The following is a 16,441-nucleotide window of genomic DNA, read 5'->3' as shown; positions in this document are numbered from 1 at the left end:
CCGGGGCTTTGTTACCGCTTTTCGGGGCCGCGAGGCGCCTCAGACTGTAGTCGTTCGAGCGGTCGGTGTAACTCAGGCTTCGGTCTTTCAAAGTTCGAACGAGCTGGGGTTCGAAGCTTCGGCTCCTCGCTTCCCAGCTCCTCTCCTCGGGGCTTCGCCCTCACGCCGGGAAGATCCCTTTGGGGTGAGGCGCCTCGGAAAGCCGGGCTTTCCTTCGGGATCTGCCGGGCGGGGAGATGAGAGGACGGCGGCCTCTGCCCCCCGACGTCTCTCGGGGAGAAGCGAGCGGGCTGAGTTAGTTCGTTGTCCAGCCGCCTCACCAGAAATTCCCCCCGCTTGCCCGTTTTCTCGCCGTTTTCTCCTCAGCCCGTCCCGCCGCCCCTCCGAGGGGGAGCGGAGCTGACCCAGCTCCTCTTCTCGGCCGCGGGCGAGGCGATGAAGCGCCTTTCGGCCCCCCTTTTTACCCTCCTCTAACCGGGTTTTTGCCCCACCCCGCAGCTCCCCGGCGGACAAGAAGAGCGGCCCCTCGCCTCCCGCGCCCCTGAAGAGCCCCTTCCACGCCAAGAAGCGAAACCTGCGGGGGAAACCGGCGCTGCCCAAACGCTGCTCGCCCAAGGGCCTGCTGCAGCTCACCAAGCACAGGCTCTGCAGGCTGCCGGCCGCCAGGAGCCAGGTTTCCACCCGGGAAGGTAGGAATGGTCGTTTGGGGGGGTGTGACGGCGCTCGCTGACCTCGTGCCGGGGGAGCGGTTCCCGGAGAGGCTCTGGGAGCGGGGAGATCGGTCCCAGGCCCCCCGGGAGGCGAAGCCGCTGCCGTCGGACCCCGGGCAGGCACCGGGAAGAGTTTGGGCTGCGCTAAAGCCAAGCCTGAACCCGGGTGGCCTGTAAATGACCGCGCTCCGACGTCTCCGGGAGGCAGCAATCCCTCTGCGAGGCGAGTTTCTCTCTTTGCGGAGGGGGAAGCCTGCGCACATCACAAAATATTCCCCCCCCAGGAACCGCGGACCTGCCCGGCGCACCCGCGTCCCGGGGCAGCGTCTGCGGGAGCCTCGCTTTTTGATATTTAACGGGGTTAAAGTTGCAGCTGGGGGGAGGAGCGGCGAGCCCCAAACGTTCGGGAACGGGTGGTTTGGGGCCGGGTCCTGCTGCTGGGGCTCAGCCCCTCGCAGAGCAGCCGTCGGCTTCGCGGGGCCGCGGCTCCAAGCACGTAAAGAGGTGTCGGGGTGTTCGTGGCTCGAGACCCGGCTCTGTTCCCTGGCAAGGTAATCACAAGTCCCACGTGCCCCTGCAATTCGTTTTCCTCTAAAAACATGCATGAAGCACGCTTTGTGCTCGTCGGCGTGGCCAACGAGCGCCGCTTGAGCGCGCGGGGCTGCGTGGGCTGCGACGTGGCCGCCAGCTGCCCCAAAATGAAGCTTTTTGACCTCGTTTTAGGAAGAGACTTGCATTTCTTTCCCGCTCCGCGCTTCAGCCGCCGAGTTTGTGCATGTCCTCGTCGTTATTTCTCGTTCGAGTCGCTCCGTGCCAAGAGGTGGCCGTGTTGCGGTGGCGCAGGGAACGGGAACGGGGGCTTGCGGTTCAGGAAGAGGAAGGCTTTTTGGGGGGGGGAGAAGGAGAAAAAGAGGCTTCTTTCGCTTTGCGTGGCTGAGGAGGGGGCTGGGGGGACGGAGAGGATGCTGCGGGGAGAATTTGGGGTCTGGCGGATGGGGGGTGACCTGTGGGGACAATCGGACGCCCGTATAACCGCACGGTTGTGCTGATGGATCGGCTTTTGGGCAGCTGCCTGACTTTAGGGCCGAGTTTTGCCCCGTTTAGGGATGTCGACGAGGGTTGAACCTACACCCGCTGCTGGAAGCGTTCGTGCGGCGCGTGAAGGCGACCCGTGTGGCTGGAGATCCATCGTCTGGCTTCTGTGGTCGCTCTTCCGAAACCGGAGGTGGTGGATCCGTCGGGGGTGGCGTTGTGGGGTGCCAGGGGGCTTTAATTCCTCGCGGGGTGTGGGGTGAGGAGCAGCCCTTCGGCCTCCCACGGAATACCCGCTGCCGGCTGTGGGGTTAATTGGGGACTCAGACCCCACAAACCGCATACTGGGGACCTCTCTGCAGCGCGACGTGTCCGGTTAAGAGCATTTTACGTACGAGAAAATTGCGATATTGGTGTTTACAGGGATATGAACTGTTCCGGTGACCCAGCGCCAGGTTAAGCCAGATCTCTTCTCCGCAGCACCGCGCTTACGCCCGGGTTGACGCCGAGCGGGGTTTGCTCGGCCCCTCTGCGCGCCACAGGAGGTGGCGGCGCCGCAGCCGCAGCCCTGGGAAGGCGCCGAGCTTGTCCTCGAAGCATGTCTGAGACTGAGCAGAAGTCCTTCCCCTTCCTTTCATCCGTCGGTAGAAGCGTGTGCCCAGCCAAAGCGAAGCTGGGCGGAAGGTAAAAACGCACAAGAACGGATCAAAATCCTCCGCCCTCCCGGGGAGCCTGGCTGGCAGCTGCCAAAAGCCCCGGGCGTTTTGGGGACGGGCGTCGAATCCCCGTCCCTCGACGGCAGGTAATCGTCCCGCGGCGCAGGGCTTTGCGTCTCCGGTCGCGTAGGCCTGGAAATGGCGGAGGCAGAGCAGAAATGCGGCTTGATCGGAGCGGAGGAATGCAAATAAAGGAGTTTAGGGGAAGCAGAAAGCTGGAAAACGGGGCCGGGAGTGGCGTGGGGAGAGCAGGTAGCTCGGTCTCCCCTGCCCCGAAGCGGATCAAATTATCAAATTATCTCTGTTCCTGAGGGGTGCTGACAGAGCCTAGCACAAGCCTTGATCTGGGAGAGTTTTGAGGTGTGTCGGAGTGATTTCAGTTATTTTCCAGCTTGGGTCTGCGCGCTTTGGGGTCCTGGCTCCGAGGTGGGGAAGCAAACAACCTGCTGGAACAGCTCGGTGGCCGTGCTGTGGGGCTCTTCTTCCTCGCAAAGCGCAGCAGCTGCTGTCAAATCGTGGCTCGATTTGGGCCTCAAAATGGCTAAAAGCGGAAGGAAGCCTCCCCTTCGCCGTGTCTGCTGCTCTCCCTCGCTTCCCAAATGCCCCAAATCCTTCCTGTCCCCGCCGTGCTAACGGCACCCCACGTACCGGCGTCTTAGGAGGCGAATTAAAATAATTCTCATCTCTCTCTTCACCGTGAGCATGAAGAGGCTGCGACATTTCTTTCTTGCCTTCTGCAAGAGGGAGGAATGAAACCCTTGTAGATCGACCATGATTTGGACGGGGTGAGTGGGACTTGAACCTTCTCCACGAAGCTGTTGGAAGGGCTCCCTTGGTTGCCTTTCTCCTCCCCGGGGAGGAGAAACAAGGTTGTTTCTGCTCCCTTCTCTGCTCCTTTCTCTCTTCGCGGGGCTGAAAGTGGTCCTCTCGAGGAGCAGCCGCGTTAAATAGATCCTCCTGCTGCCGGGGCTCTGTGAGGCTGGGATCTCTGGGTATGACTTCGTCCCCGTGCGATAACCGAGAGCTTGGCCGTGGTTCCGACACGACATTTTCGATGGGGTTCAATCCCCGGCAAACAGGTTTGCAGCTCGGGCTGCTCTGATGATGCCCTGCCTTTCTGTGGCCGTTGAATTATCGCTGTTCCTCCACGTGCTAGGGTTCGTTTTTTTTTTTTTGCCCGGGGGCTTGAGCTTGGTGAAGTCGTTGGATGCTGGGCAGGGACGGGGGATTTTCGAGGCAGCGTTTCACGGTTTTATCTCAGAGCCTAGCTACTGAGAGAACTTGCGGGGCAGCATCCGAGCTGCTTCGTTAGAAGCCCCTTAATGAACAATTACGTATAATGAACGGCGGGCGTGTTCTGGCTTCACAGGGGTCCCCTGGCTCTGGGATCTGTGGCGCGAGCTCTGCGCGACGTGCCCAAGCTGTGAGCAAAGGCATCGCCCCTGCCTTCCCCTAGGGATTAACACGTGGCCGACCCCACTCTCTCTGGTTCCCTTTTTGGACCCAGACGGGTCCTGGGCAGAACTGGGGGATGTCCCAAACTGGAAGTTGCTCTGATGGGACACTGGAGCTGTCTGTGAAGCATTTCTAATGCAGGCAGGGGTCTGGTCGTCCGGGTACTACAACGCAGGGGCAGGGGGTGTGCGTGGGGAGAGCTCGCACAAAGCAAAGAGGAGCAGAAAACGTTGTGTCGCTCAGCGGAGCCGTAGGGATGTTGACAAAACAGCCTTCAGATTTTGGACTTCTTGACCGCTTAGTACTCAATATTAATGTGCCTTTAATATTGAAGAGCTCCTTTTTTTTTTTTTTCTTTTTTTTTTCCCTTCCCATTTAACTTCTTAGGCTCTCGTTGAAGGGAGCAGAGCATATTTCAGCCTCCCGCCCGACCGTCAGCCTTCCTACATACCCTCTAGAAGTGGTTTTCCAGGCTGTATCAACTTGCCTCCGTTACGGAGAAGACAATTTGGGTCTGAAGCAGGGATCTGGTACGAGAAGGGGAGAACGCCGGGGTTGTCTTTACTGAGATCCTCGTGCCCCCGCGTTGCACGGAAATAATTCAGCCTATTTCCGTGCAAGCTGAAAAGAATGGCGCGACTTCTATTTTCCTCCTAAACCGTATCCGGCTATCCGTATAAAAAAAAATCCTTCTTTGCACGACCTATCGTATTTGGAAGTGCTTTTGCAGCCTGGACTCCCCGTCCCCCTCCTCGCCGTGCCGGGGGAGCCCCGAGCTGCGTTCCCCTTCCCGCTGCACGAAGCAGGGGGAGGCCGGCTGCTAATTAAGGTCTGGGTGAAGTTCCCACCGATTTCCATTCCCCCAGCCGTCCTTTTGATTCCCCGAACCGTCCTTTTGATTCCCCAAGCATCCTTTCGATTCCCCCAACCATCTTTTTGGCACCGGACCCGGAGGACTTGATGCAGAGAGCAAACCCCGGCCTCCTGCTCCTTCATTTTTGCGGAGCGGCTCCCCTGCAGCCTGGGGCGGGATTTTGCCAAATGGGTTCGGGTTTTTGGTTTTTTTTTTGGGGGTGGGGGGGGTTATTCCCCAAACCGTGGCAGCACGATCTTTTCCGGACCAATTTTGAGGGCAAAGGCCGGCTTTTAAGTGACATCTCGCCCGTCCAGACGGCAGCGCGGGTGCAGAAAATCCCCCTTAAATTTTTACCAGCAGCCTCGCTGAGAGCGATGGGGGCGGCATATTTGACATCTTGCAGGACGAGGCCCCTTTTCCGCTATTTTTTGAATGAAAACCAGGTGAAAACTTGTGGGTTTTTTTTACTTTCCTTACCCTTGCCAAAGTCCACGCTTGCCCTCCTTGCACCACCGCTGCCTTGGTTGGGTTCACCGCGCTCGGCGCGGCAGCGCTCTCGTCCCTTTTGTAGGAAAAACCAGAACGAATTGCTTCGTTTTAAGATTCTTTCGGGCAGGTACGTGGCAGCTGCTGGGATGTGAGGGGCCGGCAGAGCCGTGCCGTGCCCGTTCCCCGCGTGTCCCCCGCGGGAGCCCGTCGCGCGCGCCGAAAAAGCGGGGCGATTTGGGATTTTCGGGGAGCCTCCCGCGCCGCCCTGCCTTCGGCACAGCCCTGCAGAGGGCACTCGCGCCCCTCGCATTTTCCCCGGTCCACCTTTTTCCGGTTATTGATGGCCTAATTTCGTCTTTATGTGAAAGAAAGCAGATATCAAGTAATTTGCAGCAATAACCTGCTAATGCTGGGCCAGTATCAAAACTCCCATGTTCATTTCAAGTGGCAGATAAAACACTAATATATAATTATCCTTGCAAATTGGATTGTTTTAAATAACCAAAAGGCTATGGCCAGGAGAAAACTATCCCATTTCCCTTGAGTTACTATTGCAGTGTAATTGCTGCGTTCAATCAATTTCCTTGGCATTAGAAATTCCATCACAATCAACATTAAGCTTTATTCATTGTGATGGCTAAGAGCCGGGCCATTTCTCCTCTTTTCCTTAACTGGCAAAATTAATCAGGGAAAAGATTTTAAACATTTACCCGTGCGAAAGAGGTCAGCTCTGCCACTATATTGCTCAGCAGATAAGGGGGCTAATAAAAAGAAAATTGAATTACTAATGATCGCCAGGCACCGAGTATATAAAACCTGGCAATCGCCTGGTTCGGGGGGGCGAAAAAAAAAAAAAGAAAAAAAGGAAAAAAAAAAAGAGAATCAATTTGCTGCAGACAAGGTGCGCTCGTTTTTTATTTTGGGCGCATATTATCAGCAATTTAATTTGCGAGCGCATAAACAGGGAGGGGAAGCGGCTAGAAAATAATGAGCCCGGCGGTGTGAAATGCTGCGGGGCCGCGCGCTGTACGCAATTTATTTGGCACAACAGATAATCGCTTTAATTGAATCCAAAAGTGCATTGTTCAGCAGCGGCGCGGGCTGCCCGCCTGGCCCGTGGGGATTGCAGGGGATTGCAGAGATGCCGGCGAGAGGCTCCCCGGTGCCTTTTTTTTTTTCCTTTTTCTTTTTTTTCCTCCCCCCCGTAACGTCCCCTCGCGGGCAGGACTTCCCAGCCGTGTGCCCGGGGGTTCGCGGCTGGCTGGAGGCAGGGGGAGGACGAAGCGAGCGGCGGCTCCCTCGTACCCCTTTCTTAAATAATTCGCTTCCTTAAGTAACTCGAACCGGTTAGCGGCGGCTCAGCGCGCTAAAACAAAACCTTTAACCCTAAAACAAAACCTTTCAGGTTTCGTTTCGGGGCGAATTCGCCGAGCTGGGCGCAGCCAGGAGGGGAGCAGAGCCCCCGAAACACCCCCGGTCGTTCATTTCTTCCCCTGGGACGAATGGGGCGCGCCTCTGAGCCTGGCTTTTTAAGAGTCCCGGCATGCTGGCAGCGCTTTATATCCCCCTGGCGGCTTTTTGTTTGGTGACTTTTGCCCCCCCCCAGCTATAAAAATGCTGTGAAATGGGAATTCCTGGCTAGGGGGGGGGCTTCGAGGCTGCCCCATCAATCGCATCGCCCCGGGTTGGGACCTGCCGGCTCCTGCCCGGTGGCGTGCGGCTCTCGCTGCTGAGCGAGCCGGAGGACAGGCGTCAGATGTGCAGCACGTGCGTGGCTCGCGGCGGAGCCCTTTAGTCCCCCCCCTCCCGGGGACTTGCTCGAATTAAATTATTTCGCCGCTGAGCCCCCGGAGTTGAGCCCTCGCGACCTCCTCCTGCTTTTAGGGACCCGGCGCCGCGAGCGCGTCCTTTGTGGCGTCCACCCCGGGCGCTGCCAGGAGGCTAGTTTGCGTCCTCCTCCCTTCAAAGTCCTTCGAAATATTTCTTCCTTGCTTCTCTTCGCCATTCCCGTGCTCCGGATTGAGGTCAGACAACAGTTTGTGTTGGCGTCCTCCTCCTCGTCCTCCGTTGCCACCGCCAGCGCCGCAGCTGGACTCTGCAAACGCGCTCAACCGGAGGAATTTTGCGTTATTTTGCTCTCTGCAGAAGTGCTTCTACACCCCCTTAATTCCACCCGCCTTCTCAAAAAAAAAAACCAAACCACAAATCCTCCCTTTTCTCTTTTTTTTTTACCGGCTTGCCCAAAACCACGAGCCGCGCGTCACGGCTGCAGGCGCGGAGGGAGCGAGCCGCTCGGCGTTCCTCGTGCCCGGGCAAGTGCGAGGGAGTAAACGGGGGCGTAAACGGCGAGGAGCCGAGGTATGGCTGGCATCCGAATGCTCAGCTGCTGTTAATTTTATTGGCGCTGGCCGCTTGCGTCCCTTTGGCAGCCCCGAAAAATCTCAGGGCTGGAGTCGAGGTCTCCCGTTCCTTTTTGCGCCGAGCGAAGTAAATATTTCTGACGGGGAGGTTCCAGCTTGGGCACCGTGGGTTTTGGATTTATTTCCTGGCCGCGTCCTTGCTTTATTTGTGATTTTCTCTTCGGTGAGTTGCACGAAGTTGCCGCTTCGGGCTGCGGGCTGCCGTCTGGGATCGCGTCGAGCTGACCTCTTAGGTCCCATCAGGAGGAGGCGACGCGTGCCCTCGAAGGGAGCCCTCGTCGCGCACGACGCGCTCCGGACCCCGCGGCCTTCTCACGTCTTTTATTCCCCATCACTCGTCGGGGCTTTGGACGGATCCTTCCCGGTTTATCTGAACCGGGTAAACCGGATTAAATCCCGGTTTATCCTCGGGGGTTTCGCTGCCGGGCGCCGGCGGGGGTAACGTCAGCACTGGCCGCGCTGCCGTGCGTGGCTTGACCTTGCCCGTCGGTCGGGGCGCTGCCAGGTCTCCCTTTTCTCGCTTTCCCCGCCTCGTCCTCGGGAGCAGGGGAGGAGCGAGGCCGGCCGAGCGGCTGCCGGGCCCTTCGGGGTCCCTGGGAGAAGTTCACATAGTTGGCTCGCTGCCGGCACCGGTGGCGTCCGCGTTCGTAAGCGGCGGTTTAGGGTTTCTGCCCTCGCTTGGCATTCGCGGGCGACGCCGTCCCGAGCCTGCGAGCGGATTTCTGTTTTCAGAGCCCACTTTTAAAAATAACGGGCTGCTTCGGGCGAGGGGAGCCAGCTCTGCTAACCGAGGAGGTGTCACCGTGTAGGTGCCTTTTCCCCAAAAAGCTCCGCGTGAGCGCTCCGGCGTCCGGATTTTGGGGGGGCGGGCGAAGCAGGGGCGGCGATACGGGGAGCGTCTGGGTCGAAACGTGTCAGGGATGAGAGCTGAAGGTAGCAGGGGGCCGCTGGGCGTGGATGTGTGCAAGGCTCGTGAGCAGACCCCTGCCACGAGGAAAATTTCGGGCCGGTGATGAGGGTCTGGGGAACAGCAGGCGATGGATATAAACCCACACGGCTCTCCACGTTGAGTTGCATTTCATTATTCTCATTTTCCGTGTCCCTTCTTTCTCCCTTTTTCTGTGAAATTCAGCCTCGTGCCCGATTCGATGCTGAAAATCCTCTCTCGCTGCCCGTGCCCCCAGTTTCAGAGAATCTCTCGTGCGGTGCCCGCTACCGTTTGCTTCTGAAATTCTGTTTGTAGCAGGTGGGTCCCAGGGGAGCAGTATATTCCTGCGCTAACAGGAAGAAATATTGGGCTTTGGGGATGTACGACAGCCTTTCATTGCCTCTGACCCTTGATATTTTCAGGTCCGTGGGGGGCCTTTGCTATGATTTCAGGCCTTGCAGGGACAGCGCGGTGCGGAAGAAAAATCGAGTCTCCGCTTTGGTCTCGATCCGCAGGAAGAAAAAAAAAAGAAAAAGGAAACAGAGCAAGAGGTCTTAGCCCTGGAAGTCTTCCCTTGCCACTATTTCTACAGCGAGGTTTGCAGTTAGGTTTTGAAGGGTGATTATTTTTACGGTGAGGTTTGCAGTTAGATTTTTTTAGCCTTACCCTGAAGGAATGCATCTGAGAAAGCTGGGGTGCTTATGGGTGGTTTTAAACCAGTTTTCGACCTGTCCGGCTCTACCTGCTGCTCAGACTTGTGCTGAATTTCAGTGCTGCTGTCTTTTATCCCCTTGATTGTCTTTTCTTGTGTGCTTAAAATAAAACTAAGAGAGAGAAAAGTGGGCATTTAAGGCGCTTTGTCGAAACAGGGACGGATCAGTAACCTGAAGCTTGAAAATTTTCTTCTCTTTTGCTTCCTCCTCTGGCAGTTTCCTTGCTCCTGATGTGCAGAGTGACGGGAAGCATCCCCAGCAGGGTCACCGTTGAAGTTTCAGATGGTTCCCTGGCCGCGAGCTGCTGCCGGCGCTGCCGATCAGCGCATCCCCGGCGGCGCCGGCGGAGCTCCCCAAATCCCACCCCAGCGAACGCTCGGCTCCCTGTAAAACCTGCGTAGGTTTCTCTGTTCTGCTTTCTGCTTCCCGTTCTTCTCCAAATCCCCATTTACGAGTATCTCTCTCTCTTTTTTTTTTTTTGATTTTGCAAACCTTTTCCATCTGATTTTTTTTTTCCCCTGTAACAACTCAGGGGCTTTGTGCGGCGATCCCCCCGTATCGCTGCTGAGCTGAAGTGGAAGCTGTTCGCCCGAGGACCCGCCTGCTCGCTCGGGCTGGGCTTCGTGTGCTCTGCAAAGCGATATAAATGAGTAATACCCCCCCCAGAATACGTAACAGATGCAGGAGTGCACCTGGGGTAAGTGCTTTGTGGACCTGACAGCGTCTCACGAGTCCCACAACGCCGTGCTGGTGCAGCAGTTTTCGCGGTTTCAGGTTTCTGCTTTAGGCTGAGGGACGGGGAAATGCGTTTCCTTCAGTTGTCAACGGGAGTTTTGCTGTTGCCCACGGGGAAAGTTGAGCGTCAGGAAGGTTTCATCCTCTCGTACGCCTCTGTATAACCCAGACGTGTGCAGATTTTGCTGTCGCTCGGGGTCGGAGCGGCGCTGCGTGGGTGTGTGAGCAGAGCCGGTGAACTGGGTGTCCAGCTCTGACCTCAAAACCGATCCTATGCCTTATTCCCTCCCCTAAGCCTGCCCTCGGGAGCTCTCTGGTGGGAAAAGGGCAGGAGAGCAGACGTGGAGCCTTAATGTGGGCTGGTAAACCCCCCGTTAAACCCCCCGATGGTGCATTTTGTGCTGTTCTGTGCACGGGGAAGCGTCCCGGGACAGCCCGTCCTTAGGTGGGACGGAGAGCGCCCAGGCAGTGAGTGTGAGCAGGCACGTGTCTGCCATTCAGCCTTGAAAAAACCTCCCAGGAACGTTTCTTGTGAGGGCTCTGCAGTAAAACCGAGCCAACCAGTGTGTGTTTGCCCCCCGTTTGCAGCCTGGGGCAGCTCGTGGAAAAGGAAAAGGGCTCGCAAGGTGAGGTGCTGCTCCGTGACTCGCGGCTCCCGGCCCCAAGAGAGCAGCAGCCACGTTTTATGGGGGTGTAAGGGAAAGTCTGGCTCGGGAACCATGCTGAGAATGAAAAAAACAGCTCAAGGAGCCAGGGCAGTGGCTCACTGTGTTGGTCCTGCCGTCCTTTGCTGGAGGTGCTGTGCTTCGTTGTCCGCTGCGGGATGCTCCGCTTCATCTCCTGGAAGCCTCAGCTCTGAGCTTTTTGGGGTGAGAAGGATGAGTCCCAGGAACTCCAAACAGCTTCAAATACCTCCAGTACAGCTTTTTGGAAGAAGAGATGGACTCATCTTTTGTAGAAGCGTTTTGAAGATGAGACCAACCTCACCCAAATGGGGTTTTTTCTTGGCCAGGTGTAGCCCGTGATTGGTGAGCGTAATCTAGCGGCGATGGCTTTTTCTTGGTTATTAGGTGCTTTGTGTGAAAGTACCTGTTATCAATGAGAAAAATCAAGAGGGGATTTGATAGGGTGATACGAGTTCATCAGAGACGCCACTTTCAGTGTATGTATAGGGGTGTGTTTTTAAAATAAGATTTACTCGGCTATCTCAACGTTAACTGGGGCATTTTACGGTGCTCCCCTTCTGCGAGCTTCCGCGATCCATCATTTCCCTGCTGGCGTGCTGGAGTGGCTGTTAGGTTTTACTACGCCAAACACTGTAAAAGGGCATTAGAGCAGTTAAATCTGGAGTCTTGCTTTCATAAGGAAAAAAGAAAATGCTGAATTAGGCAGCGGAAAAGGCAACCGCAGCGATACTGGAATCTTGCATAAATTATCAGAAGAGTCAGAGGCTGGCAAGTTTATGTATTGTTACAGCTCTGCTAATTAATTATTCCAGAATAATCAATGTTTAAAAGAAAAAGTTTGGTTCTCTCCCATCGTAATGGACTCTGATATTTACTTTCGGTATGGCAGCTGTATTTTTTTTGTGGTGTGGCCGTGCTTTAATTTTACCTCCCCGGCGGTGGGGCTCAGGGGGTCTCACTCACGGCATCGTCTTCGGAGCAAGACGTTCCCGACGTCCAGGGAAAGCCTCCATCACGAGTATTTGCAGGATGAGAGGCTCGAAGGAAGCAGAGGAATTATTTAAGAGGCTATAAAATGTTTGCAAATTGAGATGAAATGGTCCACGCGCTGGGGAGATAGATGTGTGCGACTGGAGGAAGTAAGTTGATATATTTTTTAAATAGATGGTGAAATTCTGGCCCCGGTGAAGTCGTCTGGGCTTAAACTTTTACCCTTACGCTTCGTAGCGTATATATTCTTAACTGCAGTGCTTGCTTTGGCAAAAAACACGTTGTGGGGCAGGAGTAAGGAGGTGTCACGGGTCGGCTGTGGTGTCTGTAGGTACATCGGGAAGCGAGCGGGGGAATTTGGTGAAATGCTACAGGAACTGTTGTATTAACGTTCTGTTAATCTGTCACATTCATGACGCTTATTCAATTCCAGAGTTAGGGCTCAACCTAAAAGACAAATTCAGCTCGTGGAGAATTGAGGTATAAATCTTTCAGAGGTGGAACAGCGGGACTTGTCATTGACACAATTTCTTGACAGTGGGATTGTTTTCTTAACGTCATGCTTTGGAAAGGGTAAGTCGAAAACCGTGAGACATGAAGACGTTTGCCAGCTCCTAAAACGTTTTGCCCTTTTAACGGGCTCTCTTCGTGTGCTTTAAAAAAAAATCTTGGGGCTTTGGCGTGGTGCGTTTTGTTCTGAAGAGACCACCTTGGGGAGGGAGCGCGTCTCTGCCTCCTCTGCGCTACCCAAAACTGGAGGGGGATGTCTGGAGAAGCAAAATGCAGATTAGAAAGGATGAAAAGGGCTGTTCCAGTTGAGTGTCCAGGCTTGGCAAGCTGTTGGCTTCGTGCTTAACTTTGAATATTCTTCATTGTAAGAAGAGATGGCCTCCTTCTGGATGGTGGAATGGCGCGGAGCTGCACGTCGCCATCTGTCTCTTTCTAGAAAGACGGGATTCACGTTTGCCAAGGACTCCGGGTCCCAGTAAGCACAGCACACCGAAACTGAGCTGAGGAAACCTATAAACACTGACGTCCTGGTGTCCTCCAGACTCTTAATATAGTGTGCACCTGACCCTGTCTTCTTGGAAGCCCGTTGTTCCTTAGCAGCTCTGCTGAAAAGGGCCTGGGGCTGTGTTGGATGCTAAGCTGCAAGAGCCCAAAGCATTCGTTGTTATTATTTTTAAACAATTAAAATAAACTTGCACTGGGCGGCATTAAGAGGAAGATGGCCAGCAGCTGTAGGAATGGTGTTAACCCTCTTTGTGGCGCTGGGGGCCGCTGGTGTGCTGGTATACCCACTTTGGGGCATCTCGGTTCAAGGAGGATGGGAAGAGGTGGTTCATCTGGGCTCGTCTTGGGAAGCTGTGGAGTCTCTGCCCTTGGAGGTGTTTTGGGTTTGGGTAGATGAAGCTGCAGCTGCCCCGATTTCGTGTCGGTGGTGCTCGTGCTTCAAGCAGAGGGTTGGTGGCACCTCAAGAGGTCCGTTCCTGTGCTTTCAAGGGAACATTTTCTGCCACAATGCTAAAATTTTCGTGTTAAGCAACCAAGTCCCTTTGCAGCTCACAGGGTTTTGTAGCATTTGGGGTTGGTGATGTCAAACCCAACTGACAAAAACATCCAACTTCTGTCTGGCGGTGAGGCAGTTCTCATCGACGAGGTTGGTGCAGGATTGCCGCTTCATCATCACGTCTGCAAAGGGCTTTGGACCCTACAGAAAGCCCAGAGATGCTTTACCAGAGCCCTTTTATTGATCTTTGCTGAAGAGAATGAAAATAGTCGTAAGATCCTGGGTTAGGAGGCGATTTTGGAGCATTGTCATGAAGAAGAAGCACTCTTTGGAGGTGATGACAATGCTGTGCTCTTGGATGTGAAGGCGAGGACCAAAGCAGGAGACCCAACTACTTCACTTCGCTGCTCGAGGGGACCTGTAATTGAGGTCCTCTAGGTCTGAGTTGACCTTGACCGCAGCAGAAGAGGACTTCAGTGTTGTATTTACAAAACCGAGCCTTCCACTTCGCACGATCGCCTTGCGGTAGCCCCCCTGTGGCTAGGGCTGGCTTCATTTTGTGCGTGTTGTTCTTCTGTGCCATTATTCGTGCGGTGCCAAGGCTGCAAATTGCCCTGTACAACCAGAAGGCGCCAACCCGTTGATGTACTCGGTGTCCTGAAGAGCTGGCGGTGGAAAATCTGGCCAAAGGACGATGCAGAAATACTGACCAGCCAGCAGCTGGGTGGGCTTGTGAACAGCTAGGGTTTGTGGTGTGCTTCTTTGAGCTTAGGCACAATATTTAGATGTTATATATGCAGTAAGGGCAACATCTGTGCCTTGTATGAAGCCGTGTCTCCAAGTTTTGGTCTGGAGATCCTTCAAATACTCGTACAAGTCAGTTGAAGGGGTACCCACGTCCGGGTGGTGCAGCTCGGTGCCAACTTGTCCTTTCCTTGACTTATAAAAAGTCCTTAACCTGAACGAGGGATGCAAATAAATCCTCCGGATAGCGTTAGGGCTATGCAGAAATGGCCCTGCCCTTGGAAATGGGGAGGCAAATCCCCCACTACTGCCCGCTCGTGGCTTTCAGTTCGCCCTGCTGGGAGGAGCAGGGACGGGAGATGGGTTTTGTTCCTCCCGATGGGTTTTGTTCCTCCCCAGAGTGGCTGATGGACAGCTTACATGGGGAAGGGAAAGGAAGGAAAAGAAATTGAGAGCGTGATAAACGCATCCTGTGCCCTGCGGATGTGTTTCTTTCTGCTCCTGGATCCACGTGGGGGCACCAAAAAGCTGCCCTGCCTTCTCTGGGTTTCACAGGGCTGCGTGCAGCCTGTCTCTTGGGGCCAGAGCCTTAGCGAGGACATGGAAATACCCCCAGATACGCAGCCTGAGCTCTCACATTTGCAATTTTCCCTTCCCAGCTGATGGCTTACGGCACATCCATCCCCATCCGCTGCTTTCCCGAGCGCCCCCCGTGCTGTAGCTGTCATTTGGGGGGACGTCTGGCCTCCGGGACACCTCTGGGACCAGGGCTGCTGCTTGCTGAGCTGCGGCATGGGGCAGCTGGGGCTGCTTTTGGGGACATTGTCTGCTTTCTGTGACTGTGTGTGACGTGGACAGATCCCGATCTCGGTACCGAGTTGTCAGTTTGAGCTGTTCGCCCTGGCTGAGCTTTGATTTTGGGAACTAATTGCATCTTGTTTCCTAGGTGCGTGTAAAACAGCCCGGTCCCTTGGGCTCACCAGGCATCATTAACTCAAAAATGCCCCCCTTCAAGTTTATCATTCTGCTCTAATTTGTAAAAAAGACCCTTTGGGGAGAGTCTGAGGAGGATGCCAGCTTACACCAGGCACTCGGATGGTACCAAAGACACGGGGACAAGCGAGCGGAGCTCAGCGTGGACCGCAGGGGATGGCTTTGCTCATCTCCCGGCGCTTCTTCCCCTCTCCATCCCCACCGCATCTCCCCAGCATCCGCACATTGAGGCTGTGGCTGGTCGCTTTGCTCAGCTGCCCTCATCCTTGCTGCCTCCTCTGCGATCAGCCGGCAGTGGGAAGGCAGCGAGCACCTTGCTGCGGGGCTGTTTCACGGCTCCGCTTGAAGACGTTTCTGAATGAAGCCCCTCCGATTCCCACCTGAGCGCGACGGCGGCGACATAAACAAGCAAAGCCCGGTAATAAAAACCTAATGAAGAATACCAGCGTGAAATCAAGATGTTAAACCTCCGCTAGTGACAGGCAGTAAATCTGCAGCCTGGTGTGTTCCTGCGCTTTTTAATATATATTAAAGCGGGCAGCTCCTTTTATCTCTTCTTGTCTCGTGGGCTCCGAGGCTGAGCAGTGCTGAGAGCGAGTCCATTCCCTTCGCACCGTGGCCTTCCAGCTTTGCTCTCCCACTTCAAGGATTTCCAGTCTAGGCATTTCTGGCTTTCAGGGGAGCTGCTCTTTGGCTCCTCTGTGTTTTAAAGGCTTCGGTGAAAAGGAGCTTTCTTTAGCACATGAGTTAACCTGCAAGCTCCTTTTTCCAAAGAGTGGGACGGCCTCGGATCGCATTTACTGTACGGGATCCGCGCTCTCTTGCTTACATGCCCTCTTGTCTCGTGGCTCGTGCTGAGCAGCAGGCTGTGGTTTGGAAACTTAGACCTGCAACTTGATTTCTTTTTCCGAGTACTCAGATTTACTTTAATTTCTTACCTGGCTGCGTGTGGTCCCAGATTTTTGAGGCTTTCTGATAATTTTTGATAGGAAATATCGGCTCAAAGAGTTTTCCTTTCATTTGTGCAGTGCTTTCATGATTCCCAGTCTTACCTTTAAACCAAAGGGACATTTTCCTCCTAATTTTATCTCCCTGAATACCTATTCGATATGGAATCAGTTCAGAGCCTCTTGTGCTGAATGTGCTGGGGAAAGGCTGGTTTTACACAAAGTGGGTACGGGGGGCGAGGACCTTGCCCCTTCCGCATCACCCTCTGCAGGCTGGACACCACACCAGGCACTTTGTGTGTGCTGACACTTCCTTTGTCCTTCCCGAAGAGGTTAGTGCACATCCCGAGCTGCGTGGCTGCCTAATGCTTTGCTTTTTCTCTTTTAAATATTCATGGGAGCAGAGTGGTTGGGTTGCTTAATGGAGCGGCGCGGCCTTCCGCGTCCGAGGCAGAAGTGGACTTGTTGTCAATAGCTCTTAAAAACTTTTCACTAAGCCGCCTGATAGGCAGTCAGA

General features: G+C 54.9%; 1 protein-coding gene across 5 annotated transcripts in view; it reads left to right on the top strand.

Annotated features, from left to right (window-relative positions):
• The window catches only part of ZC3H3 (zinc finger CCCH-type containing 3), a 137,796-nt gene that overhangs the window by 3,647 nt on the left and 117,708 nt on the right, over window positions 1-16,441 (top strand). For all 5 annotated transcript variants that reach the window (XM_080579956.1, XM_080579955.1, XM_080579954.1 and 2 more), the window contains one exon: window positions 499-689. In XM_080579956.1, the coding sequence (XP_080436082.1) occupies window positions 499-689 (191 nt within the window). The remainder of the gene's footprint in view (window positions 1-498; window positions 690-16,441) is intronic.

The sequence above is a fragment of the Anser brachyrhynchus genome (assembly GCF_964034855.1).
Source record: "Anser brachyrhynchus genome assembly, chromosome: 2".
NCBI classification, from domain to species: domain Eukaryota; kingdom Metazoa; phylum Chordata; class Aves; order Anseriformes; family Anatidae; genus Anser; species Anser brachyrhynchus.
Note: the sequence above shows the minus strand (reverse complement) of the source record. Positions and strands in the feature narration are given on the sequence as shown.